General features: G+C 39.4%; 1 protein-coding gene across 3 annotated transcripts; it reads left to right on the top strand.

Annotated features, from left to right (window-relative positions):
* Positions 1 to 39: 39 nt before the first annotated feature.
* hook3 (hook microtubule-tethering protein 3) lies at positions 40 to 26,219 on the top strand. 3 transcript variants are annotated; one of them, XM_084572677.1, is made up of 25 exons: positions 40 to 243; positions 6,891 to 6,976; positions 8,179 to 8,251; positions 8,465 to 8,515; positions 8,708 to 8,840; positions 8,956 to 9,023; positions 9,182 to 9,244; positions 9,369 to 9,452; positions 10,285 to 10,347; positions 11,865 to 12,028; positions 12,144 to 12,284; positions 14,024 to 14,111; positions 14,329 to 14,442; positions 14,588 to 14,698; positions 14,840 to 14,924; positions 15,001 to 15,070; positions 16,878 to 17,018; positions 17,286 to 17,373; positions 19,358 to 19,392; positions 19,542 to 19,624; positions 19,750 to 19,850; positions 19,947 to 20,051; positions 20,787 to 20,858; positions 21,347 to 21,483; positions 23,030 to 26,219. In XM_084572677.1, the coding sequence occupies exons 1-25, from the start codon at positions 187 to 189 to the stop codon at positions 23,043 to 23,045; spliced, it is 2,229 nt and encodes a 742-aa protein (XP_084428803.1). In that variant the 5' UTR covers positions 40 to 186; the 3' UTR covers positions 23,046 to 26,219. The 3 variants fall into 3 exon arrangements, with proteins under 3 accessions (XP_084428803.1, XP_084428804.1, XP_084428805.1); XM_084572678.1 differs by lacking the exon at positions 10,285 to 10,347 and having other exon boundaries at positions 43 to 243; XM_084572679.1 differs by lacking the exon at positions 10,285 to 10,347 and having other exon boundaries at positions 44 to 243; positions 21,347 to 26,219.
* The last annotated feature ends 1,627 nt before the right edge of the window (positions 26,220 to 27,846 follow it).

The raw sequence follows: 27,846 nt of genomic DNA, 5'->3' as shown, positions 1-27,846 counted from the left end.
ACGAACTGCAGACTCCGCCCACCCAACCCGCCTGTGGGAGACGCCGGTCTGTCGAAGCAGCTCACCCCGTCTATTGGCCAACGGATTGCGAGGCAGCCGGAGAGCGAGAGATCTCGGGAGTGTATGAAGCTGACTGTTAAGTTTAGGCTCTCTTCGGCCCGTAAAGTCAGTCCGCGTTAGCTAACGATGAGTACATCAGAGTCCTTGGATCGAATGGAACTCTGTGAAAGCCTCTTAACATGGGTGAGTAGTCAAATTATAGGTTTTTACACACTGACAGACAGTTCTCCGAGAGGCGACCGGCGATGCTAGCTAGCCTACAGGGCTAATGCTAGCCAGCTAACGTTTCCACCGTTAGCTGGCTGGAGGAAAATGACACGGGCTCGCCTTGGTTACGTGTGCAGGCCAGCTGTTTGCTCCTTTAGCTGCTGATGTGTTGCTCGCTAGCCACCAGAAAATAATTCACCGTGGTGCCACTGTCGTTTTAATACTAGCTCCGTAAACTCGTTTTTTTCTGCCTAACGTTAGCTCAGGTTTACCGGGATACACGTCTGCGGTTTGTTGTAACGGAGGAATCGATCGGCAGAGACGTTGGCCTTGTTATGGTTTTAACAACAAGGCGAAGGCTTTTTCCTCCGGAATGAATATGGGACGGATCGGTGTCTGCTTTCAGACTGAATTCCTGTCGTTGTCGTATAGTGTAGCGTATCATTATGTTCGCCTTTCCGTCCCCGTTCCTTCTCCTGATCAAAATGTCGAATACAGGCTTAGCTTCCTGGGCTCTGATTTATAGCGTTAACCTCAATCTTCCTAACCAAAGCCTGACACCAGATATTTTAAGCTAACACGCGAAAAAGGAGAGAGACCGCAGAGTCACGTGCTACCGATTGGCCATGTTTACATTGCTGAAGTGTCCCAAGTCTGTGTCAAGAGATGGGACCATGCTGATCGGACATGTTTGCAAACTGATAACGTGTGTTTGTTGGTATGTGTTGTTTTGCAACTTCATAATCTAAAGAGAGAAGTGATGAATGGACAGACGTTGCTAATGTCACATAAATTGCGTGTATTTCTTAACAGTACTGAAGACTTGTATACAAGGATGGTGCAACAGTTCATCTAACTGAAAAGCAGGCATCACAAAGCATTAGTCAGGTGTGCAGGTTTGAATGGGGTGGCATATTAAGGAAGCTTAAGTCATAAGAAACTGACATGTTGCAACAATACACTGCTGGCATAAAAGTCAGCAGTGATGCTGACAACTTTCATGAGGCGTTGGTTGTAATAGAGCTTAGTGAAGACATGCTTCCTTGATTCTGCATAGCCGTGTGCTTCCTGACATGTCATGCTATCTGGTCTGCTCAGGTTCTGCTGGCTCATCTGGGAGAGGGTGTAGGACCCAAAACATCCAGGAACGCCTCAGAAGCAGTAGTTGATTATGTATAAACGATGCTTGAAATCAATTGCTGGATTCACTTTTCGTGAAATTGACAGCTAAGAAAAATCTTCAATGCAGCAATAAGAGATGGGTCTCTTTTTTTGTGAGGCCCAGTTCGGAAAAGACAGTCTGCTCTTTCACGTAAATAATTCATTTTAATTATACCTAAGCTTAAGATTTCCAGAATACCATTATATTTTACATTATGCATGGTTTAAAAATATTTATTACTATTAACCAAGACTCTGAAGACTGTTGTGTTCTGTCTTACTGATTAATAAAAAGTTCTCAGAGCTGGCTCATAGAGCTTGCATAACTAATAGTCATGGCAAACATTCCTCACATACCTTTTTATCTGTGAAGTCACGTCACTGAGTGTGACTGGTTATCAGGACTGTGCATCACTACTGATTTCCTGAATAGTTTCACTTCATGGTGTCCGATTTGATTGAATGCAGTATTGTTTCATTTTGAGATATTTAAATTTCCATCTACTCGGATTTTTACAAAACAAAAATGTTGTCTCTGTTACAGAGATTTCCTTTATTTCCACAATATTTTTTGAAGACATGGTGGTGCTCTCAGAGTTGTTTTGGCTTCCCCTCACACATACACTAATCTCGTCGCATGGTCTCGTGAGACTAGTCATACAAAACCACTCACGCAAGACTGCAGCAACATTTCTAACTAGAGGATGCAAGAAATGCCATACACTTAAAAAGCTGATCCAAAGGATTTTATAAGTCGGCATACGATCTCTCGAATGAACATTGACTTGAATTAGAAAATAGATTTTTTAAAACCCAGCCCTACTTGTTAAAACTAAAACACATAGTGTAAGTAGTAGTAAATGGAGAGTAGTGAAGTAGTAGTGTTAAGGTAGATGTTTCTGGTTTAAGCCAGTCCAACAGGAAGGCCGAGTACGTCTGAGTGTAAGGGACAGTGCCAGATTTTTGTTAGTGATAAGATGATGTCCCACGATATTGTTATTACTGGACATATTTTCTTTATTAACCAAAGAAACATTGTGTGCTTAGAATATTTTACTTGGCAGGACTCCACACCTTCAATTGACGTGCGACGCAAGTTTTCACATATTTCCCAGCTTTAATTGCTCACAAATACTTTGGTATCAAATAAAGTTAACATAACAGAAATTGAAATGTGCTATTTTTTTATTTTTTTCCCCCATCATCTTGATCTGCTCAACAAAATAATAATTAGATATACTTCTTAAAAAGAAGCATGTCTGACGCTCGCTCAAGTTTTACACGGAATGATGTATTTGAGTGCATATCACCATGTTTCTATAATTACATAAGTGTGTGCTTACTGGTACGCTATTAATCTCATGGAAAATAGCATAAAATCTGACCCGAATCAGTGTTGATAGTTGTGCACCGCTGTCGTCTCCACACTTGATCGTGTTCATGATGAGTACGTTGTAAGTGCGTGGCAGCCAATTTGTTCTGGTCTTGTGAGACAGACACGCTTTTTCCACAGCTCAAACATCTCCTTTCCCAACCGTTTCCACAGACTTGCAGGTGTAGCTTCACAGAATTATTTCTGATGATCACTTTCCATTAATAAACTAAGGAGTGTAATTTAAGCTTCTCTTGAGCCGTCTTATCTGCCCTCTAGATCGTTACTGATGCTGTGATCAAAGCAGACTTATTGTAATCTGACAAGAAGATGGAACATGAGCAGATCTTTAAAGGGCTTGTTAAGCCTGGTAGCTGTGATGAAGGGAATACAGAAAATACTGTTCGGTTAGATACAGGAGTGGTTGTTGACCTGCTTTTACTGTGCGGTCAGTGCTTCAAGGTTCCACGATTAGTGTAATCATAATAAGCAGATTGGGAAGTGATCCAGATGACACAGAGGACATGGATCAGCCCAGAGCTATCTATGAAAAGGTCATATCACAACTGAAAACAACAAAGCAAAATTCAAATGACGCACAGTAGGCTTTTCTCATTTTACATCTTCATCTATCTGGACATTCAAACACACAAATATTTTCAAAACGACGTTGTCATCATCATCATCTAGAATGAATAAAATATAGCCCAACTGATCAGCGTGATTCAGGAGAGGCCAGCTCTGTAGTACGGCTTGTAGCTCTTCTTAGCTTCCTATCCTTAACAGCTAATAGTGGCTCTTGCCAGTTTCCCAGTCTTTTGATCAGTCACAGAACGTATGTGCCTGCTGGCTATGGTCTTTGCGGTGCGTTCGAGTGCAACATTTTAGCTCAGATGTCGGCCTTCGGCGTTTAGTTTTACCACACTAACAAATGTTTACTCTGAGACGTTGGTTTCAGTCGTATCACTCTAAAACATCACGGCAAATTGTTACTATACTATTGCTGCCTAGAGACTATGAATGTAAATGATCAATTTTGCTAAAACCCAGGTTGTCAACGTCTTCTATTTTTGTGTTGATGCTTTTCAATTAATATTCATATTCCTCATTGGAAAAACAAAAACTAATTAAAAAGTAAAATAAGTAAGTACAGTTTGCAAATAATCCCATCCTAGTTGGGTGCAATGATAAACACATGTGCATCAACAAAGAATATAATCATGGTTTATGTTGTATTTTTTTTATATTTTTGGGGAAATGTAATTACTAAATCATTTACTTTTATGTTTATGCATGTTTGGCATTCATTGTAAATTATTATCGTATACAAACATCATTTGTGTGCCTTCTGTAACTGCAAGGTTACCAGATAGTTGGTGCCTTCACAATGTCCTATACTGCGTAAAGCAACCCACCTGCTCTGCTTTACAATAGACACCACATGCATTCCTTTTAAAATCTTTATATATAAGAATATATAAATATATATGTGTACTACAGTTTTGTAGGTGTGACAAGCTGTCACACATGCGGCACACACGTGGCTATGGTGCCCATTGTTGCTTCAAAAACAATAGGATGTTTAACAAAAAAGCAGCAGCCTCGTGAAACAGGAAGGAAAACACCGTGTCGACAACGTGAACCGTTGCTTATAGATTGAAGGTGTCTAATACTTTAACTCATCCACATGACACAAATAGTTGTTAACGTATTTTCAGCCTGGCATCAAGCACTCGGCATACTACATGTCAGTGGCTTTAGATTCATCTCCTTTGCTCAAATACTTTCACAGCCTGTTGACAGCTGTCGGCTGCTCGTCATGCTTGTCTCTGTGTGGCTCATCCTATGTTTTCTTTCCTGTCGCATCTTTCCCGTGAAGGGGAAATGATGTACACTGATTGTTGGTTTAGAACGAAAACTCTGCGTGAATCCACATTTGCCTTGATGATCGTTGGGTTTCTGTTCCTTGTCTGACTGTGCCGCCCCAAAAGGAAAGAGATTTGTCTCATTGTGTTGCTTTCCCTGCTATTTTATCCATTGTAATGCTTTAAGAGGCTATTGTTTTCGGTGTCTTCTCAATCGCTAACGTTGTGTATCCCAGTAGCATCTAAAACAGGAAGTCAGCAAGTAACCGACACAAGTAACTACTCAAGATGATAGACTGCGACAGGAAAGGGTGCAATCTTGACTGGTAGGTTATTGAGAAAACAATGTGGGCAATTGAAGCAGGTAAAAGTGCAGGGTGTTGTTTTGGTTCTGTTGTTTTGTGTCGGCCCTGAGCCATTGGCTGGCTTTAGGCATTAACTGCCTATTACTCACTAATACACAGAGAAGGAAGCTTATTTGTGCTTGGTTCTCCTGAAAACCCTGCAGGATAATTGACAAGGCGTCGTTAAAAAAATAAATAACTAAACCATGCAACTATTTGGTCCCTAAAGGTTAAAACGGCTTAAAAGCCAAGAGAATATTGTCTGTTTAGGATATCTGTATTCGTCTATCAGTGGGTGTTATTTTCAGGGTCATGTTGTCCTCATACCCTCTGTGTACACTGTGTACGGTGTTGAGTCTCTTCTTGTTAACTGATCTGTCTTCATTTCTGCTGATGATAGGTTGTTCATCTGTGGCTTAATAAAATTCTTCTCAGTGTCCAGTACTCATAAAGTTGGTGCTAAAGAATTAAAAGAAAAAACTAAACAAAACAGTGAAGTCACTTCATTTCATATTGTTTACTCTTGTTCAGAATAGATGTTAGTACAGCGGAGCGTCTGAGAAGGTGCTGTTCTTGCATCATAACTATTTTTAGAAAATTGTGTATATAGTTGTACTCCTAGTAGTCACACAGTAAAAGACTGAAACAACAACAAGTACATGGCATATTCTGTTCATGCTGCTTGTTGATTTTCACTGTAAAAACTTCCTAGTGATAAAAAACAAAACTTTGTATGGGGTTTACTCTATATATATGTAAATATATTTAAGTCTTACTTGAAGCTTTCAGCTCAGTATCTCATGTGGGTAAAAGATAAGCCCTTCATCGATGATTTAACCTATATCCTAGCTGATAGGGAGCATGTGGTATATCTGTTGAAATTCTGATCATTGATTCTTGCGGTGAATTGCTGACTAAAGGCTTAAGAGCGTGGATGTTGCATTTGAGCCACGTAGTGGAAACGGAGAGACTGAACGATGTGCAGGCAGCATTTCAATTTCATCGTTTTCTTCCTGTTGGAATTCCAACATTCCTACTCCCAGTTTCTCCTCCTCCTTTGGCGTACAGGCTTGTTGGCATGTAGACTGAAGAATATCACTTCTGTCTGGACAGCAGACTTTCTGCCTGGAGGATACCGTTTGAGAAGAAAGACATGTCAAGTGAGGCATTTGGAAAGGAAGAAAAAGATCAGAAAAAGAATTACAGAGTAGTGATGTAATAAAACTGAGGAGTGATGACAAGCAAAGTGTTTAGTGTCGTGCCTGTATCTCTGTCTGCCGTCTGTCTGCAGGCTGTCTGCAGGCCACGGTAAAAACAATCTGCATGCAATTTTACATAGACACCCCAAAAACAGTGCAACAAACAAATTTTTGACATTTTACCAACTGCTGATCTTTTTGTTTTATTCATCCTGACGCTGACTAAACCAGTTTGTTACCTTCACTGTCTTCTGATCATGAACATGATGCGTCTGGGCCAGAATTTGCACTCAAACAGAGGCGTACAGAGTGGGCTTCTCCTGAATCACGCTGTTCAGTTGGTCAACATTTTTCATTCCAGATTATCATGTTGTTCAGAAAATACTTGAGCACTAAGCTGAAGCTAAAAAAATGAGAAGAGTTGTGTGTGCCATCTTTTGCTTATTTCTCTTCTCTTGTTTGTTAGTGTTTTCTCTCACTAATGTGCTTCATTGGATATTCTCAATTGGCTGGAAAGCCACTAGCAGGGGTCTGACTAGTACAAAAACTAGGACCCTAGGACAAACTCTGACTGTATGGAGCTGTTCAGTGGCTTGCAATTAATGTAGTGGTACTGAATGTTTCAAACTAATTTTACTGTAGTTCAGCACTCACCCAGCGTTTGTCTCTATTTGTCGTTTAGATCCAGACATTTGGAGTAGAGGCTCCATGCAAGACAGTAGAAGACTTGACCAGTGGTGTTGTCATGGCCCAAGCTCTGCAGAAAATGTAAGTATTTTTATTAGGGCCGGGACTTTAACGCGTTAATTAAGATTAATTAATTACACAAAAATAACGCGTTAATTTTTTTTAACGCATTTTAATCGCACTTATTTTTGCACCGCGGAACGTTTCTCACTGGATGAGTTTCGGCGGACCGATTATACTGGAGCACCAACTAGCGTTCATTACCAGTGTCCTCAACAAGCAGCGGGTGCAGCCGTGAGCCCCTCTCCCGTCCCAAAGCACTCACAGGCGGTCAGTCTCACAGTAGCCCCGCGCAGCAGCAGTCAGAGCAGAGAGGGAGAACCACGCCACCGCGTCCAGACTGCAAACGAATGACGCATGCGCAAAACTGCCGCTGATTTACAGAGCGGGATGTAAATGTTTCTTCACTGTCACACTAAAATAAATAATAAAATAATAATCCATTTAGATTGTTAATTTTGTCAAGTAAAAACCGTTTGTACAAAAAATGTTAAAAATATTCTAGTTATGGCAAAAAATGCTCATGTTCTTCTGTGCCTGTGACCTGTGAGAAACTAAACCAAACTTAAGAAAACTAAAAAAAAAAAAAACTTAAGTTACTGTGCCAGAGTGTCTCTTTAGAGTCATTTTGCCAATACCAAGCCCGGATAAAGGAGGCGCGTTAATAATACAGCGTCCATCACAATTACATCCAAAAGGTAAATTATGCAAATTAGCCGATGACGTCATTTAGCGACTTCTAGCGACTTTTAGGACAGCCAATAGCTACTTTCCTTTCCTGAGGAGTTGGCAACACTGTTCAATACTTCAGACAACAACAAACCACAGTGAACATGAAAGAAGAAGCTGATGAGACCGCTTTGGTTGGCCCCGTGGATGGGAAATTTAGTCATTATTCAATGGTATACTAAAAATCCATATGAAAAAAATTACTTCTCACTGTTCTCAGGTCAAATATTTATATGCTATTAAAATGCGATTAATTTCGATTAATTAATTACAAAGCCTCTAATTAATTAGATTAATTTTTTTTAATCGAGTCCCGGCCCTAATTTTTATCTTTAATGTTGGTGTATGAGAAAATGCAAAATGTGTTTTTAGTTTTTGATGAATTCTGCCAACCCTCTCCTCCCAAAATGGCTACTTTGTTTGTGCCTTGCTAGTCTATCGGAAAAAAAAAACTCAACACTAACCCTACTCTTATGTCTGCCTGAATTTTCTAGAGATATAGTGTATTTCAATGATGCATGGATTAGTAGAATCAAGCCAGAGGTTGGGGACAACTGGAGGTTAAAGGTAAGGATCACTTTTTATTTGTGCTTTAGTTTTTCTGGGGCAGTCTTTGTTTTTTTTTGTTTTTTTTAACCCTTAAGCTGCACGGCACCAGACCTATCCAAGTGTCAATATGATCTGGAGTGGTAATTATGTTGTGTCCTTATATCTTTGTAATGCTGTGGGATTCACTTCACGTCTCGCAACATCTTGACAATTAAATTATCTCCTTTTCAGGTCAGCAATCTAAAGAAGATCTTAAAAGGAATTCTAGACTATAATCAGGAGGTAAGAAGTTTTATTGTAATAGTTTTAAAATCAGTCTGTTGCTGGTAGGGCGATATTGTGACTGCTTACTCGACACTTAATACTTTTAGCACGACACAGGTCATGTTTCTCCAGTTATCATATAGTGAGACGTTTCAGTCCGACTGTATTACATTTTTAAAAGCATTTAACATTTCTTCTCCCTGTGTCTAGATCTTAGGTCAGCACATAAATGACTTCACACTACCAGATGTTAATCTTATTGGAGAACACTCTGACGCAGCAGAACTTGGGAGGATGTTACAACTTCTATTGGGCTGCGCAGTCAACTGTGAACAGAAACAAGGTGCAGATCACATTCTGTGTGTTCTTATCAATGTGTGTGTGTGTAAAAATAATGTTCTGTGATCTTGCATTGCATTACCAACTGACCAACTTGTCTCTTTCTCTGTCATCTCCAGAGTACATCCAAACCATCATGATGATGGAGGAGTCGGTGCAGCATGTTGTCATGACAGCCATCCAAGAGGTAGCCTCCCATTCTGGTTATACCTGAATCAAATAGAATTCGCAGTTAATAAGGGATTAACAAGAATGAAGTGGGATTAGTAGGACATACCTTTCGGTCTTTCAGTATAAAACAGGTTTCGGACTATTAACCTACAATATATTTGTGTGTTTCTGCAGCTGATGAGCAAAGAGACTCCGGTCACGGGAGGAAATGATTCATATGTGGATCTAGACAGACAGGTATGGAGACGTTCTAGACCTTCAGTGTTGTGCCTTTTGATATTTCTTTTTTGTTCACCTTTTAAGCTCCTCCCTTGTGGTCACAACATGTCTGTGTCTGATGATTTTTCCTGTTTGTTCTCAGCTGAAGAAGACAGTTGAGGACCTGAATGATGCTTTGGCTACCAAGGAAGAGATCTCCCAGAGGTGTCGTGAGCTTGACATGCAGGTTGGTTTAATGCAGTTAGTATGCCCCATGATTGAAAGTCTTTCCCATTTTATACTCTATAGCACAGTGTTCAGTTACTCAATGTCACATGTCTGAATGACTTAAAAAGAGATAGTGCCTGCCAGTGGATTAGCTATTATTATTCCCGTTCCCCACTGTGGGATAAATAAAGGATTACCTTATCTTAGAGTGAGTTTGTGTGTAACTGAACATTCTCATGAGCTGACGAGCCATTTGTTTTTTTATTTAGATGCTGTGAGTTTCTAAAGTATGTGGCCTATCCCTGCATTCAAATGTATGATTTGAACTGTGAAATACGAGTCAACACTCGTCAGAAACGAGTAGTGATAAATATTTAGTGGCTAAATTAAGACAATGTGTTTTGAAATGATTAACTTTCATAAACTGATGAAACCTATGTAGACAAATTCAAAACTACAACTATCCCTTCCATGTCCAACCTTGAATGAAGTTTTATTCTTATATTTTCTGCTGCTGTATTTTGTGATTCATTTACTACATACTCTTGCTTTATACTTTGACAGATATTTTTGATTACACTTTAAAAGCAGCTCCAGTTTTTTGAGTTAATCTACACTTATATTGTATCAAAACAGCTGGTCCCGTTGCTACCTTAAGAGCCTGTACTGGCTTAAGACGTAAGAGTTCTATGTCTGTCTTCATAAGAGGAGATTACAATGAGACAAGATTTTTGCAAAAAAAAAATAAAAAATTGGAGCTGTAGTTTAAAGGGTTCTTTGCTGTCTTCCGGTATTGAATCCATTTCCTCTTATTTCTTTACTTTTTCAATACTGTGTGCCTTGCTTTAAAGGCTCTCCATGTCCAAGAGGAGCGTGATAGACTGAGGTTAGAGTTTAATGAGCTAGAGGAGAGGGTAAATCCACACTTTCTTTTCTTACTGTCTCTTTCTGCTGTCCATGGTGTGTGGTGTGTCAAATAGCCCTGGATCCTTTTCCAGTCTGCTTGCATCAAATCCCCCCTCTCCAAACTGTCTGTGCATGTTACACGTTAGTGCACAAGTGTGCACACGTATACACGTGGTCCTCTCGGGGCACACCAGGCACAACTGCAGTTTTGTCTGGGTGTGTCAGATGTCATCCCTTCACTAACAGTCCTCAGTGTTTTTTTACCTTGGTGTGTTTCATGCTTTCCCACAGCAACAGTAGACAGCAAGGGAAAGAGGTTGGCATTTGAAACTAGGAAGGAGTCACTTCTAAGAAGAAATGTTGAATATTTGTTAAATATTTAACGTACACCAAGAACTTGTGCTTTTTCTGAGATTTATTCCAGGCCTGTTGGATAGCTTTCATCTGCAAGCTGTCAGCTAAACTGATTAGTCTTGCATGTAATGAATCTAAATACCTTCAGGAATTAACAATGTTATGAGGAAACCCTTTGAGTACAGCTGATTCCCACCCCATTTCCTGCTTTCAGAGCTGTCCTGTTCACATCTTTGATGTGATATAGGCTTGTTGCCATGAGAGAATTTTCACACTGGTGCAAGTTCTCTCAGAATGCTTCCACATAACAGTGTTACCAGCATTTAAACGGCATACAGTTTAGACATTGATGTGTTAATTAATCTTAAAAAATATATATATGCAGACATAATTTATGCAAATCAATCAATTGAACAAGTGTACTTCACAGTTGCATTGAAATAATAGTTGCTCTGTGATTTAGATGACATTAAATAATATTTCTCTCACTTGCTATTTGGTTTTGTGGATATCATTGTTTTGGATCAGAGAAAGGTAACGTTCCCAAAATTAGTTTCAGTGTGAGCTTATGGACTTGATCAAAATTCTTAAAATATTGTGATGAGAATTGGCTTTACATGTCAGTTACTTTGACAGCTTTAAAAGAACACTGCCTATTAATGTTACTGGAGTATTGGGAGTTATTTTAAAGTCAGTTTCTTGTTCTTGAGGAGGGGCACGGTTATTAATTAATTTGTCAACTTGTACACGTTATAAAAGACAACCACCAGCTTCTGCTTTGCTTCGTGTGGAGTTTGATTCCCTGTCTTTTAAACTGAGAAGACAACATCAACCCATATGCAGCCCTCTTTGCTATGTTGGAGTTTGTTGATTTGCCTTGTTGAAGTGTGTTTGATGTGTGCTTGCCAAACTTGATGCTGCAGTAAACCTAAAGGACTGAATGCTGTAAAAAGAAAAAAAAAAAGTAGAGATATGTTTTATCATTTCCCTTCTAATTAGTTTTTGTTTTCTCCATCTCTTTATCTTCTAAACATTCTCTCCATCTGTTTTCTTCCGCACCCTTTTTTCTACTTTAATTCTTCCGTGCTTTCCATTTCCTGTCCTCTGCCTTCACCTCTCTTCTCCATGCGTCCTGTTCTTTTCCCTCTTCTTCAACACCTTCCCTCCCCAGGTGGCAGCCCTTCAAGAGGAGAAGAGCAGTTTGTTAGCAGAAAACCAGGTCCTGATGGAGAGACTTAACCAGTCGGACTCCATAGAGGACATAAACAGTCCTGCTGGACGCAGACATCTCCAGCTGCAGACACAACTGGAGCAGCTACAGGAGGAAACTTTCAGGTGAGGAGTTGCGGCACGGAAAGTGTGCCACATAGCAAGTCAGAGTTGAACTGCCTTATGCTGATGCCAAAAATCGTCAGGTTCGATGATGGTTATTGTTTCTAACTCTGTCCAGGCTGGAGGCGGCAAAAGACGACTACCGGATCCGTTGTGAAGAGCTTGAAAAAGAACTTTTGGATGTGAAGTCCCAGAATGAAGAGCTTACCTCACTGGCTGATGAAGCCCAGTCTCTAAAGGACGAGATAGATGTCCTCAGGTAAGAACATAGTGAAAGTACTAAAGTAAAACAAATAAAACTAAAGAAGATACGTTCTTGGAGTTTTAGTGTTAGCATTCATTGCCTTGCAGATAAAGCTTGTTGTCTTACTTACATTTTATTTTAGAGTGAAATCAAAAGCTCTGATGGGATTCTAATAGGGCTGCACAGTTGATTATTGGGGAATTTCTATCTTGATTCTCACACTACTTCTTCTTTTTACATGACGACAATTTTGCCATGTTTGCATTAGGAAGGAGATCCACTGCATCAAAGCAAGTGCTCCTTTTATTGCAGAACTGCGAGATGGTCTGCAGGCAGTAAAACTGGGGAGATTTGAAAACAGCTCCAATGTGTGTGTCACGGCTAAATAAAAAGCAATGTCTCACAGATTAATGCTGCTGCTTCTGCTGTGTGCAGTTTACAAGGATTATGTTTTGTCATTATTTTCCTCCAGTGTGCACCAGAGTGCATGCTGTCTGTGGAGGAATAGTTAATCATACTTCGTTCGTCGTTGAAGCCTTAGAAGGTTAATTGATTGGACAGATGACTCAATACTAATTGACAAAAAATCTGATTGACATTTTATCTGTAATTTATGCATCGCGAGATGCTAAGGATGTAAACTATGAGAGTATAACATGAAATTGATCAAAGGATAAGCACTGGTGGCAGCTTGCTAAAACATGATCTTGAAATTATAGTTAAAGTTAAATTATTTCAAGATTCAAGAAGTCTATTGTCATATACACAGCAAGGGTTACACTGAGCAATGATAATTCCTGCTTTGCAAATTCCCTTCAACTAAAATAAACAACTAAACTAAAGGAAACAAACTTTAAGCAAGTAAGTACTGTGTACTAAAGGGTAGGGTGTAGTCAGGTTATAAGGCGCAAATAGTTGTGCAATACTGTCACAGTAGTAGGACATTCAGAAGGTGCAAATATGGTTTCCGTTTGTACAAACATGTAAAGATATGTGCAAATGCGGCAATGAAAAGATATGTTTAAATGTTCAAAGTTGCAGTCAGTCAGTTATACGGTGATTCAGTAGCCTGATGGCCTGTGAATAGAAACGTTTTTTTTTAGTCTGGCTGTCCTTGCTTTCACACTCCTGTAGCTTCTGTCAGCGGACCAGAATGTAAACAGTGTGTGCTGTGGGCGGGTGCGGCCCTTGATGATGTTGTGTTGGAAATGTCCTGTGGTGGTGAATTGTGCCGTTTTAATGACACGCTGGAGAGCCTTCCTGTTCTGAACGGTGCAGTTCCCATACCACACTTTGATGGAGTTTGTCAGAATGCTCTCCAGTGTGCATTCGTAAAAATTGCTGAGGAGTTTGGAGGATAATCTAAATTTCCTCAGCTTCTTTAGGAAGAAGAGTCTCTGTTGAGCCTTTCTAGCGTGTTGTGAGTCCAGGTGAGATCCTCACTGTTGTGGGTGCCGAGGTGTTTGAAGGTCTTCACACTCTCCATCTGAGTCCCTTGATGTGTAGTAGGGCATGCTGGTCTCTCCACTCCTCAGGTCAATAAACATCTCCTTAGTCTTCTCAGCGTTTAAGGAGAGATTATTATTTTCCTGGCATTTGAAAAGTGATTGTCTTGCACCGAAGGCCAAATGGATGTGAAAAGTAGTCAGAAATCAGTGATGACGAGAGATAACACAAACCGTTTCCCCTTCCTTTCTTTTTTTTTTTTTTAATGCAAGCTCACAAAATGAAACTGTCTGATGTTTTTCTCTCAGGCACTCCTCAGACAAAGTATCAAAACTGGAGGGCACAGTGGAACACTACAAGAAGAAGCTGGAGGACATGGGGCTTCTCAGGAGACAGGTAGACAATCATGCAGAATCATACAAAGATGGAGCTACTGACTATATTTTTATCACAATGAGTTCTACTACTCCTACTACTACTAGTAGTAGAACTTCTACTAGTTGGACTCATAGCGTAACTACTTTGAATCTAGTAAGCTTGTATGTCCACACATGTCAAGCCTAACCGCACAGTTGAAACTTACACTGGTGCAACTTACACTGCTGTTTTCTAGAATAAGCTTTTGGAAGAGAAGAACACCGTGTTAATGGAGACCAACGTCAGCTTAGAGGAAGAGCTACGAAAGGCGAACGCAACCAAGGGCCAGCTGGAGACTTACAAGAGACAGGTACGTGACCAAAAGACGTATCGTTTACACTTCCCCCGGGCTGTGCGATGTAACCCGACTCTTTCAGATATACTGTTACTCTCACACCTTATAAATTTATTTTGAGAGATAATGTCTTCTCTTCAACTGTCCTCTCTCCACACAGGTAGTTGAACTTCAGAACAGACTCTCAGAAGAGTCCAAAAAGGCTGACAAGATGGAGTTTGAGTATAAGCGGGTCAAAGAGAAAGTGGACTCTCTACAAAAAGAAAAAGATGTATGTACATTTCATATGAGTAATATAACGACTGACAAAGGAATGATCTTAAAGTTTATTTCTCGGTCCTGTTTTAATAGCTGGAATCAAATGTATCTATTTCACTCATTCACTCATTCTTAATCATGTTTCCCTTTGTAGCGTATGCGGACCGAAAGAGACTCACTGAAGGAGACTATCGAGGAACTACATTGTGTCCAAGCTCAGGAGGGACAGCTTACATCAGGTACGGAAATGTTTGGGTGGCTAAATATGAGTAGCTGGGGCTACCGTGTTCTGACATGTGCTATCTGTTTGTCCAGGTTTGTTACCAATGGTCAGCAACGATGGCACTGATTCACTGGCTGCAGAGATCACTACCCCAGAGATCCGGTATGTGAATATATGCTTTTAGAACCCTTTGAGTTGTAGATATAGTCCATGGACCATGGTATACTGTGCAAGAAATATCACATTTGTGTTATGTGTGGGAGGATATTCTTCTGTAACGTGTATTCAAAAATACCAGTTATTGTCAGATATAAGAATTGTAAACCCCTAAAACCTGAGTTTTCCTGAGAAACGTATAAAGTGTGCTCACTCGATCCAACCAAACACACAAACCCGGTTTTAAAGTGATATACACACACGTCACATCTGGTCTTAAAGGGTTAATGGGCCTGATTCCAAGATTTTGGATAGTGAAGTATGTCTGTGATTCTGTTACTATCTTCATAGCCAGATGTTTTCCAGCCTAGTCCATGTGCTCCTCCTGCTGTTTTAAGGTAGATGAGTTTGGCCCAAAAGGATCTCTCTCTCTCTTTCTCTCTCTCTCTCTCTCTCGCTCTCTGTAGAGTTATGTAATAGTTGTGTGAGAGTTACATCAGCCTGACAGCAGCTTTCATAGAGGACTGCACAACATGCCTGAAATTTTTCTCAGTGCTTGTGAACCTGTGGAGGAAAAAAAAGTGGATTAACGTTGAAATCCAAATCTTCTAAAAGCTGCTTTTGGAGAGTAATGGCTTAGTTAACTCAGTCCAGGCATTCCTTTAACCTTTAAAGGGCAGTCTAATAAAAAAGTGTTGCTTCGAGGTGTTCTCATATCCTTTGAAAATGAAAGTAAGATGTTGCAATAGTGATGTTTCATGTCAATTTATCTCTGCTGCTTTTATAATCAGCATCTGGGATTGCTCTTTGCTTGTCAAATATATATCATAATTATAAAACGGCAAGAACAACAGCTGGAAATGCAGTTATTCACGCTTCACCCTGCAGCGCCTCCTTTTCCTTCCCTCTCTTAACCTTTACTAGCCAGCAGCTAGCCGTGAGTTTGTCTGGAAACATTTAGCCAGATCTCCAGCTGGAAAGGAATCAGCAGCCACACCCTGTAAAGGCAGGCCTCATGAGACTTTTGACAGCAGACAGAGAGAAATAACAAAGCTCCCTACCTGTTTTTTCACCTGCTGTTTTAGTGTTTTACACAAGTACAAATCTCTCAGATTGTATTTGTTTGGCAGTCCATTAGACCAGAGTCCAAGCCAATGCTGTCTTCTGCGTTTGCCTCTCTTTTACCTTGTGTATGTCAGCTGTTTTCATTTCTATCTTATTATTAAAGGAATTGAAATGCACTGGAAGTTCAACCAAATTAGCTGTCAACCCTGTTTATGCCAACTGAATTTAATCTATGCTAGACTTTGGAGGCAACCTTAATTTACCTGAGCCCCCAACAGAGGAAACTTAAACATAAAAGGTGAAAACTGAATACATAAACTTAAATAAAGCTGTGTAAAAAAAAAAAAAATCATAACAAAACAATCTATAAAAAGGCACTGGATTTGTGAAATCTCTTTTCATCTAGCTAGATTGCAGCGTCACTCAAATAGTTGAACATTATTAGTACTTTTTGCTTCATTCTGTTTTAATATTAACTGGATTCAACCAGCAGATTGGTGCACATATTTGCATAAGGTTTAGGTAGAATTTCTATCAATAATACTATGGTTTATAGTAAATTACTTGATACAAACTTGACCCAAAAGTGTTTTTTTATCGAGGTCTAGCAGTGAAACACATTTAAAAATGTATCGCTCTTTAACATTCAGAGGTTTTTGAGTATGGGTGTAGAACAACCAGCTGTATGTGTTCAAGCATCAGTATCATACGTAGGTAACATTTGATTCTCGCCACTGTGTTTCTTCAGAGAACATTTGATTCGTCTTCAGCATGAGAACAAGATGCTGAAGCTGGCCCAGGAGGGATCAGACAATGAAAAGATTGCCCTGTTGCAAAGTCTCCTGGAGGATGCTAACAGAAGAAAGAATGAACTGGAGACAGAGAACAGGTCGGCTAGGAGCATTCAAACGTTGTTACTTCTTTTCATTTGCACTGTTAACCTAATAGATTTGATCCACATGTTCACTCCTGTGTTGAATTGTGGATCAGTCTCCCATTTCCTTCTTGACAAAGTTTTTTTTTGTCTCTACTGGTATTTCCATCAATGGCCTTTTAGCCAACAATCTGCTGTTTTATCTACCACTGTATACCTTGCTCTTTGCTCATTGCTATGTTAACTATGTTGTCCAACTGGTCTTTTGTGCTTGTTATCTAGGTTAATCAATCAGCGCTTGATGGAGGAACAGAGCCAGGTAGAGGAGCTACAGAAGAATCTCCAAGAACAAGGTTCTATAGCAGATGATGTAAGTAAATAAAGGTCTCTGTGTATAACTAGGATACCAGTTGAAATGCTGTCAATAACCACAAAAAGGCTTTTACTTACCATGCCACACTTTCAGGACTGGAGTGCACTGCTCCACCTAAAGGTCCAGGGTTGTGATTTCATATATTTTTAAGTAACTTTTAACAGTGAAGAGGCCAAATAACAACACTTTTACACTTTTGATTTAATTTTGATGTACTTAGTTGTACAACTATGAACAATTAAGTGCATGTTTAAGACACTTTATTGAGTTAAGTGGCTTGACAACATCAGTGAAGTTAAATGATCTCGCCATCAGCAAATACGCAACACAGATTTCTTCTAGTTGGTATATTTAACTCAGGGCTGATTGGTGAGCCTGACTGACTGGATTGGTTTCCTCGCCCTCTTCTTTGTTCACGTCAGACAATTAATATGTAGAGCAATAATGCTTACATGTATAAGTGTTGATGTGCATTTTAAAAAGACATGTTTTCACTGTGGGTTTAGGCTCCATTATTGCCAGTCTGTGGATTTTACATCCCATTACCAGCTTTATCTGTATTGCTTTAACCATCTGTCTTTTCACTCAAGATGATCAGAACACATATTTCAATATTTTAGAGAAATAAAGAGTTTATAGCTTGTAGGTGATAAGCAGAAAATGGGAAACTGGTTTTCTCCCAGAAATATAAGCATTATGAAGTTGGTGCTCTGCACTGCTGCAGTCATCTTGGTAAGGGCCGAATGTGAGGGGAAAAGATGTGAAACACAACATCCACATTTGGCAAGTCTGTGATTCTTTCCATTCAGTAAAGACAAACTTGTCCATTTTCTTTTCAAACAATGCTCCACTGTCAGACTATAGTAAGTATGTCTTTGTGATTCTGTCTTTTACACTTTGTGCTTTCAAATACTTGGGGTTTGATTTCTGAAATAAATGGGAAACAGAATCTACCATTGCAAAAAAATAAAGAAAAAGAACGTAGTACCAATATAATGCGTTTTAGAGGATGAAACAATAACTCCTCTCCTGTTAGAGCCCATGGTCCCTGTTTCCTCATCTTACCCCATGCTGTAGCTAATCTCTGAAAAATTCTTATACATAAATCTGCATGCCTCCTTGCTAGACACTAGAGGGCGACAGAGTAATAGATTTCCATTATTATCCTATCCCACTTCCTGACTTGTTCCTCTCTAGGGCAAAAGAAAATTTTGTCCCATCCTAGTTCCAGAAGAATGACTCCCGTCCCATCCTGTCCCCATGTTTCAAATAGTATTTTGTGTGTGTTATAAACAGCGTACAGAGTTTTAACACTTTCATTCTCTTCTCGTAGAAACTATGTCCTTTGTCCTGTAGTCCACTGTCCTATAATCTGTCCACCGCCATTGTCTTCACTGACTGCATTGTTGGCATTGTGTTCACTCCGCACACTCATCATGCACTGGTCAGCCATCTGTCCAGTGTTGACAGAAGAGAATGAAAAAGACAACAGAACAACAAGCATCACATTCAAAATAAAGAAATGCTATTTATTTATATTAGAACTATATGTCTGTGCACAGAAATGAACCAATTGTCGGTATGACTCTTGGTCCTGTCCCAGTTACAGGATGAGAAAAATCTCACAGACTCATAGAATTCCGGCCTCTAATAGACACCGTGAGGACCGGCACCAACTAAAAGTTTGAATAATTTATGTGGGTGTTAAAATTGTACATTTTCATCATCACCCACACTTGGCTTGAGGTCTGTAAATTTCAGACCAACAGTATTGATCACCTCTTATATGATCGTTCGATCTTTCAGATATAATATATGATGTGATTTCCAGAAATGATCAGTTCTACACTTCCCTCTGCTGGATATTCACATAACTGAGTACAACTGTTTAATTCAAGAAGTGTACTACAGCTCTTTTGATATTCAGTTTGCATGTGTTGGTTGTAAAACATAATTTTCATTTGTCTTTTTTTTTTTTCAGTCTTCTATTCTGAAGAAGAAATATGAGGAGCACATGTAAGTTATCTTCTGACCCGTGTTTTACTATCTGATGATTATGTTTACCTTGATGTGAAGATAGTTTCAAGTGTTCTTACATTTAATCCTGGAGTATCGGACAATTTATTACATTGCATTTTTATTTGGTGCTTTGTTCTTTCTGTTAGGGAAAAACTAAGAGAATTGAACAATGAGTTGTTAAAGAAAAACGCTGTCATCGACGAAATGGAACCTAAATACACCGCCAGCTGTGAGTTTGGAGTGAATTCTTGTTGACATTCATCAATCCACTTGATTACAAGCAGATAGAAATGCGTATTATACTATATAGCCGTAGTAAAGGAAAGCTAAATTTCAGTTCTGCTTTGCCCTCAGCCCAACGAGTGGATGAGCTGGAAGAGGCTTTGAAGAAAAAAGATGAAGACATGAAACAGATGGAGGAGAGATATAAGAAATACCTTGAAAAAGCCAAGAGTGTGAGTATACGTCAGTACAAAAGGATCGATGGATGACAGGTTGTTGTAGGTACATGTCAACAAGAAAACGTGATGACATGAATCTGTCCTTTACAGGTGATCCGGACGCTGGACCCCAAGCAGAACCAGGGTTCAGGTCCAGAGGTCCAGGCCTTGAAAAACCAGCTGCAGGAGAAGGAGAGGATGTTACACTCACTGGAGGTAATCAGTCTATCAGTTAGGAGTTAGAAGATGCATGTCTGTGACAACACAGTGAGAATATGTGGAAACACTGCAATGGGGTCAGGTGATATGGAAAATGTTTCAACTAGTCCAACTATTTGCCTATATCACAGTAATTATAACAGTAATAAGGGGGTTTCAGTGCAGGACTGTTTCATTATGACGCATTCGTTTTCACTAGTGTACCTAATGAACTGACAAGTGACTGTATTTGCTGAAGTTAGCCTTAAATGAAGGACACCTCTGCTTGCAGTCTCTTTATAAACAAACAGAGATAACACATGGTATTAAATGATCAGAATGCACAGCCTTACATGCAGTATTTGGAATAGCTTTCAAAAATGATTTATGAATTGCTGTTGCTTTTCAGCACCAATCGATCAGACCGCAACCAGAGACGTCTCATTTAATCACTTCCCTGTTTTGTGAAAGACAGTGTAACAAAGAACATCCATAATGTGGGCCAGCGCCAACCAGCGGTTCCTCTCAGCTCGTGCTTTGAATTGTGCTTTGAATTGTGCTTTACATTTGAATTATTTATCAAGTCGAATTCTGAAGGAGGTGAAAGGCAGTACATAGGCAAAGTAAAGTAAATAAACAGCAACGGCATACACAGATATGTGATATATTCGTCCATCTGCTCCAACGGTTCTGTAACTTAGGAAATTCTTGCTCTGCTCAAGTTTTATGTGGCTTAATGTTTCATCCAAACAGAAAGAAATGGACAAGACAAAGAGCCAGAGAGACCACGAGGAGAAACTGATTGTGTCAGCCTGGTACAATATGGTAAGAAGGACCTATACAGCCTGCAAATGACAGTTATCACTTTTTTGGTTGGTTCACAAGAAGGTTTAGTTTAGATTTGAGTCCAACGAGCACCATAATCCATAAGTCATAGTAATAATAATATTTTTACCTAATACTTATATGAATAGTTTTCATAATATACAGGAAATAACCCTTTTTGATTTGCCCAAAAACACTTGTTATAAGAAGTAATCTGCATTTTAACCACTAGAGGGCAGCATAGACTATTTAATAACCTCAACAGACAGTATAGACTCAAGACATATTTGATCAATGGGCAATAAATCTTAAATCAGCACTAATGTATTGAATTTGAGAAAATTTGCTTTCTCGTGCATCATGATTAGTGGTAGACTGTCAACAGCGACAATTTGTGCTCCTGCATAAACGCTGTTGTCGTTATACTCACAGCGACCTGATGATCATCGGTAAGGGCATTAAGATGTTTCATTTATATCTTTTCCCAGGGTATGTCTATGCAGAAGAAGGCGGCCGAAGACCGACTTGCCAACACTGGTTCTGGTCAGTCCTTCCTGGCCCGGCAGAGACAAGCAACCAGCACACGCCGCTCCTACCCAGGCCACGTCCAGCCAGCTACCGCAAGGTAGATGGCAGCAGGGCACGAAATACCGCGACAAACTACCTTACAAATCCCCTGAACTTTCATCTATGGGCCTGTTTTGAGGCGCATGATTTCCATGCATTCTAATGGAAGTTCTTGTTTTCCCACATTCTGCCTATTGATTTCCTTTTTTTTCTCGATCAGATCCATGCGGTAGGGATGCCAGTCAAGCCTCTCCAAATCTTGCACCACTGTTTTTTCCTGACTAAGCATATTTTACCTTGACTCCTGTGATGCAAGGCTTCTACCTTTTTCAAACCCCAGCACATTTGATAGGGTCTGACTAAATCACTCCAAACATCCTCCCCCTCAACCTTCCTGAACCTGTACTCTGTGGCGAGCGTTTGCCACGCAGGTAATCTGGACCCCGAAGTTCAGAAGAATCACATCTTCATGACAAGTTACTGTCATTTTTGATAAGAGGAACCGCTCTACCTGTTCATGCAGTATTTATGCACATCTCTACCTGTGATAACGTTCAGTTTGCTTCGTGACAGGAGTTGGCTGATTGTCTGTCCTCTGTTATCTGCTCTAACTCTTTATGATGTAGCTTTAAGGACGTGAAAGCCGTTTCCATTTACATGTGTCAAAGTTTAAATTTCATTTCATCTGACTTTAAATCAATCTTATACAAAAAAGAAAATACATAGGACGGTGTGACATCACATGTAAATGTTTGATTTGCTTGCTAAATGGTCTGAGTGATGTAACTGAGTAATTTCTGCTTGGACTACATGTTTTGGGACTGTTGGCTGGTGACAGAGCAGCAATAATTTAGAAGTTTTGTTTCCCAGGAAATGTCTTCAAGTTTTATTTCAGAAGGTGCAATCCATTGCGAGGTAGATTTTAGATTTTAGGATTGTTGTTTATTTGTTCCACCGTACATAATGGTGTGTAATGGTTTCTCTCTTAAAGAACAAAAAGCCACCATCAAGCGAAACCACTTGGTTTTAACTTTACCAGCATTACAAGGTTGTGTCAGACAACACCTTACGTGCCATAGTGTTAGATATATGTCCAACCACAGTAATCTGTCAATAATAATACCCCTGCAAAACGGCAGAGTCCCCCTCCCCATCGCATTATTTCACCATGAACTTTTTGCCGAGATTTAGATCCGGAGACAGTATGGTAGAAAGAAATTTTCTTTTTAGATCACCTTTAATGCCAAAAAGTCAATAATAAGATGGCGTTTATTCAGTGATGCACATTCATGCGGGCTTTCTTTTCCATATAAATCTTGGTTCAGTTGCTACCATAGTATAAGAAGATATTTCAGGGTGCTTTGATAAGCATTTCACAGGAACGCCTTGTTGTTTAAAACCTCGAATAGGTGTGCTTGTTGCAACTCATTCATTTTTTGTGTCATTCCCTTTACGCTATCATTGTTTAAGGCATTTTATGAATGGTGTCTTATTAACCTTGAAATTAACATTTCTTTGTCTGTTAAATGAGAGGCGCATTGTTGGTTCTGTGGCTTACAAGTTCTGCCATCTGATCATTACTTCTCTTTCTCCTCCTTCAACAGCAATGTCACTGCATGACTGGCTCACCAGTGACCTTCCCAAGCCTTGTGTGGCCTGGCCTGGCCTTTTCTGTGGCCCATACTGACCCCTGGCTGGGCTAGGCTGAGGCACGCAATGCATGAACTACCTGCCTGCGTACTGTTTGCATGACCTTGCATTGACACAAGCCTGCGAATAACCAGCAGCATGAGCACTAACAAGCCTCTGCAGTGTCATGCATTATAACCTCCAGACAAGCCGGAGGAGGAGCGGGTATGGAAGAGATATCCCTCACCCTCCCTTTCTCCAATTAATTTCTTTTCAACCTTTCCCGCTCCTTTCCCCTCATTCTTACACTGTTTGGTATCGTCTCCACCTCCTCTTCTTCCTCCCTCCCTCTTCATGGATATGCCTGCTTGTGCTTCCACATTGCGTCAAGTCTGTTACAATTCAGCCTATGTTACAAAGACCCAGCAAGGGGGAACTAATGTTACAGTATTGTTTGTCAATCCACCAGTTGATTTTCTTGCACACACGTCGTCTGGCTGTTTCAGGATACCTCAATGACAAATTTCCACATATCTGTATTAGTTACACGGTTGGAGGAATGAGGTAATATTTGAGAGGTGTTGCCTGAAAATTGGTCTGCATAACAAAAAAGGAGTCCCCTCCCCTTTAAACTTCTACAGTACGTATGTATGTCTAACCTCTCCTCAACTTGTTGCTAGGTTGCATCATAGAAGTGCTTTTACCTCAAGTATTGAACTGAGCAAGTGTTGGACTAAAGGAGAGCTTATGGGGCTACACTGTGTTGCTCTGTAGGTCTACGGACATATTGCAATAGGAGCATAAGATGGTAAAATAAGTGTTTTAAAGGAATAGCAATGTTACAGATTTTATACAGGATAAAAGCCCCCATTAAGCCTGCTCACAATTTTCCTCAGCATAGGACCTATTTCTTGATTAAATACACATTTAATGCAAATGTATGCAGTCTTTCTAATGTCGACCACATTGTCTGTGTTATTTGAGCAAATAACCTGTGGTCTGCAAACCCAATGCTGAGTGCATTTTGTCGTAAGGTTAATAGCCTAAAAATGAACGGTAATTTGATCAGACAGCCGAACAAAAAAGAATATAAGTAACTGCACAGTACGTTAGCTCACGCAGGTTAATGTACTGTCTATTCATTTAGACCTAAAGGGCTAATCATTTAATAGATGTGTAAAGGGAAATGGTTGCAGTAATCTTAAAAGATCCTGTTGGCTCACAAACCCTTCACACAGCTTTTACATCAGGAAATTCAAAGGCATCCTGATTTCATGTTACAGCGTCACAGTGTTTTGTTAACAGGGTTCTAGAAATTTTGGCATTAACTGACTCCTTTAACGTGCAGTGTTACCCAAGAGGCAAATTTTAAGTATCAGTCATAGGGAAGCTTTGACATTGCTGTAAGTCATACTGTATATTTTATGTCAGTTCTTTTTTTAAATAAATGTCTTATTTAAATTGTATTTCCAAAGCCTGTTAAGTTATGTCGGCAAAAAGTGGGGGGTGAGATGAAAAACACAGTTGGACCTGAGGATATGCATATTACTGGCATAAATGCATACATATATTTAAAAGAGAGAGATGATTGAATCCTCCAGTTTAGTGCCTTTGTTTAAAATATGTAAAAACCCGCTCTAGTCTTTTTGGGATTAAAGGCAGTAAGGATTGGACCTTACTGACCAGATTTATTCTGTTGTTTGCTTTAAATTGATCTACATGGTAGATTTCTTGATTCAAAAAAAAAAAACAAAAAACATTTACATGGGCTTAATGAGGGCTTTTCCTCTCAATTTTAACCTATTTTACTTATTGTTAATTGTGTAATCTTAGTTTAATCCATGCCGTGCATTTTTATCTTAATGGCTTATTTATTCTTTTGCCGCTTGTATAGCAGTATTAACATTTTTTTATTAGTATTATTATATCCCCACTTATACTGTTACAATGGATGTGATGTTTCCATATACATCAAAATACTGTTGGATAAATGTTTTATGCAACAAAAGGAGGAGAAGGTTTGTATTAGTGGACCGAGACAGGTCATTGTAAATTGGAGAAGTGCAAGGTTACAATTACCTCCATTAATTCAGCAAAAGAAGTTTCACTGTGCTAAGAAATTGTCATTTTTTTAACTAAAAAGCACATTTTACACTTTACTTCTCAGTGAATCGTTGGTGAATTTACTCTAAACCTACAAAGGATATTTTCTAATGTTCAGAGGCGGCAACAAAAATCAAAATGAAGTAGTGAAATAACACTGGTTGTATAACTTCAGTAATTCAGCAAAGTAAAGCGGTGGTGGCATGTCTCGTCCAGGTCTGTACGTGATTCGGAATAAAACCACTATCCATTAACATCGACAGTACACAGAATTAATTTAACCGTCCATCCCCATGCCATGGTTTGGTAAGCAATTTGTATATAATGGAACACAGACACATTGTGGTTGACCTGTTAAAATGTTATCGCCATCAAATCACCCACTGTGGTTTTATTTGTCCGTCTGCATCCTTTAGTTTCTCCTGATTCCAGAAGTTGGGGCCTTTTATTTTTTTTTTTAAGACCTTATAAGACCAATACCAATTTCCTGTCAATAAAAAAGGAAAGATGATATCAAGGTATAAATCTATCCTCCGTATTTATGTTTTCAGAATGAAAGTCTGAATCAGAATTGCAGTAATCCTTCTAAAACTGGCATAATTTTGTGTATCTCTTTACATGCCCAAGCTACATTGACTACCCAGTATTCCCTAGTGTTACTTGACTGCTACCTGCTCAGTGTGGCAGTCAAAATGTATTAAATCAAATAAACATCACTAAGCTGTTAACAGGTCAGAATCATAACGCGTGCAGTGTTTGCTGTATCTTTTTTTTTTTTTTTTTTTTACTCATTGGAAAAATGTTTCTTTCCATATTGACGTAGCAAATAGCCTTCCATTTGCCAAGTTTTATATTGCTTGTATACAAACACACTATGTACATACAGTATGTGCTAGTGGGATAGGAAGTGTCTGAATATTTTGAGAATGAGAACATAAAAGTCATGTCTAGTTAGGTGGATTTCATATAGCATCTGTCCGATGAGGACTTACTGATGAAAATGTGCTTCCTACACTGTAAAACTTGGAAATTACATTGTAAATAAAGCTTGTATAAAACAGGCTTTTTGTCGGTTTTCTCGTTTTTGCCCAATTTTCTCTTGTGAGAAAATTACCACACACATACTTAATCCTCAGATTTGATTGTCAGGGGGATCTAAGTCCGTGATTTGCTCTTAGGTTTGCCAGGTTAAGTAATTTAACGTGCCGATGATAGGTTTCTTGTGCATTAAATCCTGTTTGTGCTTCAAATTCTAGCAGTGAATTGTATGGATGACAATTGGTTGTCCCACCCTTCTGACTTAAGGATATTAAATAACAGCCACACATGACGATGAAAGAGAAAAGTGTAGTTCCCACTAAGGGTTGCACAAGTTCAGATTTTTTAAAGTCGGCTATTAAATCATGAAAGTCGAAATCGACTAGTCGCTGATGACGCCACTAATAAAAACACAGTAAAAAGTAATGCTTTGCAGCAATGAAATCTATATTCTTGACCTGAATACATATGATGAGAACAGCCAGCCAATGTGCTGCAGATATGTATAGCCTGTATAAAAACAGGCTGCAACTCAGCATCATCAACAGCATTTAATAGAACTCCACAGTGTTGTATGATGGGATAGTATAGCCGTGTTGAAAGAAAGCAGTATTTCTCCTAAGCTTTCTCCATGTACTGCAGCCAAAGGTCTGATAGCTTTAAAATTAAGATAAAGTTGTTTGCTATGTAAATTTACTTACTAGTCTAACAACAAGAAGACTAGCACGGCGTCTGTCTTGTAATCTTTAATTTTGCAACATTCCTATCAGCAACCAAAAGAAAGTTAGATCTTCTCTGGACTTGGTTATGCTTTCGCTTTTTAGCTTCCTCTTTGGTCTGTTGCCATGATGTCCATTCTGAAAATACCGAGCTGGCTTCTTACAGCTAGCTGAAGACAGGCTAACAGACTACCTGAAGATAGTAAGGGGTGTGTACTGTGAACCATGAAAACCAATTTCTCGCTTTAAATATTTTCTTTAGCAGTTTCATTAAACCCTTTCCAATGAAGCCTACTGGCTTTCATTAGAACATTAGAAAAGAAGACCTCTAGGCCAGATAAGGAACGCACTGGAAGGGAGGTGATCCAGATTGATCGAGTCATAGATCCTCATTAGCAATAGATAATAATGATTTTGGATTTTCAGTATTCTCTTATGAACTGAATGTGTTTTTTTTTTCCCCAGCCTGGGAAACTGAGCCTGGATTCCCCTCGAGGCTGCGGACACAGGAACTTCCCTGTATCGGTATCCCATTCTTCATTCCTGAGAGCTTCTCTTTCTCTCTCTCTAACCTCAGCCTCTGGGTGCTTCCTCATGACAAGTCACGGCAGAGGTCCAGAGCCAATATAAATACACTTCTCTGGTTACTTGCTTACTTAGTTCTATCACAGAAGGCCAAGTGATTCAAGGAGAAATGATGGTTTGCAATCCACGGTTTTAGTACCCCTCTCCATGTCTGTAACAAGTAATAAATGCTTGTGGTATATTTTCCAATGGGACTCGTGAGTGTGTAGTTATGAAAGCTGTAATTGACGTTCAAGAGTTAACATGTGATTCATTTATAAACGTGTTTAATGCTTTCTGTGTTCACAGGAAAAGTCCACATGAATGAGCCACTGGTGTGATATTCACAATCTTGTAAGTGTAAATTT

This window comes from Chelon labrosus (assembly GCF_963514085.1).
Source record: "Chelon labrosus genome assembly, chromosome: 22".
Taxonomy (NCBI): Eukaryota; Metazoa; Chordata; class Actinopteri; order Mugiliformes; family Mugilidae; genus Chelon; species Chelon labrosus.
Note: the sequence above shows the minus strand (reverse complement) of the source record. Positions and strands in the feature narration are given on the sequence as shown.

Bases quoted from the DNA above. Each gene is read 5' to 3' on its own strand.
- hook3 (XM_084572677.1), top strand. From the start codon at position 187: ATGAGTACATCAGAGTCCTTGGATCGAATGGAACTCTGTGAAAGCCTC. The intron at 8,516-8,707 runs GTAAGAAGTTTT...CCCTGTGTCTAG, and splicing joins TTCTAGACTATAATCAGGAG to ATCTTAGGTCAGCACATAAA. The intron at 19,393-19,541 runs GTAAGTTATCTT...TCTTTCTGTTAG, and splicing joins AAGAAATATGAGGAGCACAT to GGAAAAACTAAGAGAATTGA.